The sequence below is a fragment of the Eimeria mitis genome, genomic scaffold, assembly GCF_000499745.2.
Source record: "Eimeria mitis Houghton genomic scaffold, Emh_scaff1593, whole genome shotgun sequence".
NCBI classification, from domain to species: Eukaryota; Apicomplexa; class Conoidasida; order Eucoccidiorida; family Eimeriidae; genus Eimeria; species Eimeria mitis.
In genome coordinates, this window is record NW_013569901.1 from 2,752 (window position 1) to 5,251 (window position 2,500).

At 60.0% G+C, this 2,500-nt stretch overlaps 1 protein-coding gene across 1 annotated transcript in view; it reads left to right on the forward strand.

Annotated features, from left to right (window-relative positions):
* Nucleotides 1-1,115: 1,115 nt before the first annotated feature.
* Nucleotides 1,116-2,500, forward strand: part of EMH_0040210 (uncharacterized protein) — a gene marked incomplete at both ends in the record, with an annotated part of 4,781 nt that continues 3,396 nt past the window's right edge. Inside the window, one exon of the mRNA XM_013495475.1 lies at nucleotides 1,116-2,500. This exon is cut by the window's right edge and continues 458 nt beyond it. Coding sequence (XP_013350929.1) covers nucleotides 1,116-2,500 — 1,385 coding nt within the window.

Genomic DNA, 2,500 nt, shown 5'->3' on the forward strand with positions numbered 1-2,500 from the left:
TGCCTGCTGCTGCTGCTGCTGCTGCTGCTGCTGCTGCAGCGGTGCATGCGACCCCTTGCTGCAGCAAAACCCTAAACCCTAAACCCTAAACCCTAAACCCTAGACTGCTGCTGCAGCTGCTTTTTTATTAACTGTCTCCAGCAACATATAACACAAAAGCACCACTGCAGCAGCAGCAGCAACAGCAGCAGCAGCAACAGCAGCAGCGGCAACTGCAGCAGCAACAGCAGCAGCAGCAACAGCCATAGACTGCTGCTACTCTATCAGTATAACGATTTGTTGCTGCTGCCTCTTACCCTGGATCGCTTCCTTAAGCAGCGTGCTGCTCTGCTGCTTGGTGGCTGCTGCTGCTGCTGTTGCTGCTGCTGTGGTTGCTGCTGCGGTTGCTGCTGCTGCAGCGCCGCTGCTGCTGCTGGCGGTGGTGCTGCTGCTGGTGCTGCTGCAGCACAGCATAAACACCTCCGCCTCCAACAGCAGCAGCAACACAGCAGCAAAATTCCCGACCCTTCACTCTACCTGCTGCATAGCAGCAGCAGCAGCAGCAGCAGCAGCAGCTGCAGCAGCAGCTGCAGCAGCAACTGCAGCAGCAGCTGCAGCAGCAGCTGCAACAGTAGAAGCAGTATTTTTTCATTTCCGACCTGAACTGCTGCTGCTGCAGCAGTTGGCAGCAGCAGCAGACCACAACTCCCCGTCCTCGGGAGCAGCAGCAGCAGCAGCAACAGCAGCAGCAGCAGCAGCAGCAGCAGCTGTAGGAGCAGGCGGGTTGCTGCTCTGGTGACAGCAGCAGCAGCAATTGAGGCATGCAGCTCAGGAGGGGGGCAGCAGCAGCAAACGGAAAACAGCAGCTGCTGCTGCAGCAGATACCTCCTCATGACTGCTAGCAGCAGCAGCAGCAGCAGCAGCAGCAGCAGCAGCAGCAGCAGCAGCAACAGCAGCAGATAGAAGAGAGATGCTCCAGCAGATAGCGGTACCTCCACCCGCTAGGGAGCGTGTAGTAGCAGCAGCACTAGAGTCAGCAGCAGCAGCAGCAGCAGCTGCTGCTGCAGAGGCAAACGCATTGCAGGAGCAGCAGGAAGCAGCAGCAGCAGCAGTTGCTGCTGCTGCTGCTGAAGCCAATGAGCTGCAGGCGCAGCAGCAAGTTGCAGCAGCAGCAGCAGCTGCTGCTGCAGAAGCCGAGGCGGTGCAGGCAGAGCAGCAAGCAGCAGCAGCAGCAGCAGCATGCTGCTGCTGCAGCAGCTGCTGCTGAACCTGCCGCCGGTGCAGCAGCAAAGTCGGCCCTCGATGCTGCAGCAGCATGCTCTCCGCCGCAAGAGCAGCAGCAGCAGCAGCAGCAGCAGCAGCAGCTGGAGCAGCAGCAGCAACGGGAACAGGCGCCTCAGCAGCAGGATATCGTAGCATCTCCTGCTGCAGCTGCAGATGCAGCAGCAGCAGCAGCAGCAGCAGCAGCAGCAGCAACGTCTCCCGCCCCTTCCAGCGTGGAGAGAAGCAGCCTCCCTGAAGCAGCAGAAACAGCAGCAGCAGCAGCAGCAGCAGCAACAGCAACAGCAGCAACAGCAGCAGCAGCAAGATCAGTGGCAGATGCCACCGATGACTCTGCAGCAGCAGACACAGCAGCAGCAGCAGCAGCAGCAGCAGCAGCAGCAGCGACAGAAGCAGCAGCAGCAGCAGCAACCGATGCAGCAGCAGCAGCTTCCTCAACAGTGGACAACGGCTCAGATACTGCTGCAGTTTTATCTGATGGCGCAGCAGCAGCAGCAGCAGCAGCAGCAGCAGCAGCAGCAGCAGAAGCAGGTGCTGATGATGCTTGCGGCCTAAACACAAATTTTGGTGCTGCAGTAGGGGCATTCTCACCGCAGCTGCAGCAGCAGCTGCAGCAGCAGCTGCAGCAGCAACTGCAGCAGCAACTAGAGCAGCAGTTGCAGCTGCAGCAACAGTTACAGCAGCAGCAGCAACTGCAGCAGCAGCAGCTGCAGCAGCAGCAGCTGCTGCTGCCGGATTGTTTAAACTATGGAGGAGACAGTCCCTTTGTCTCCTCAGCAGCACTGGAGGGTATGGGTTTGCCTGGGTTGCCAGCAGCAGCAGCAGCAGCAGCAGCAGCAGCAGCAGCAGCAACAGCAGGGGGGGGGTCTTCGGGTTTGTTTGGTGGCTCCTCTTGCCCGCAGCAGCAAGCAGCAGCAGCAGCAGCAGCAGCAGCAGCAAACCGATTTGCTTCTCTTGCTGCACTAGCTAATATACCTCTACCCCCGCAGCTCTCAGCAGCACATCCCGCGCTGCTGTCTGCTGCTGCACTGCCGCTGCTGCCGCAGCAGCAGCAGCAGCAGCAGCAGCAGCAGCAGCAGGGAGCTGCAACTCAGGCTGCTGCAGATCCACAGCCAAACGGCGTGGGCGACCCCAGCAGCCTGCAGCAGCAGCAGCAGCAGCAGCAGCAGCAGCAATCTCATGATACTGCTGCTGCAGCAGATGATGCTGCAGCTGCAGCAGCAGCAGCAGCAGCAGCAGC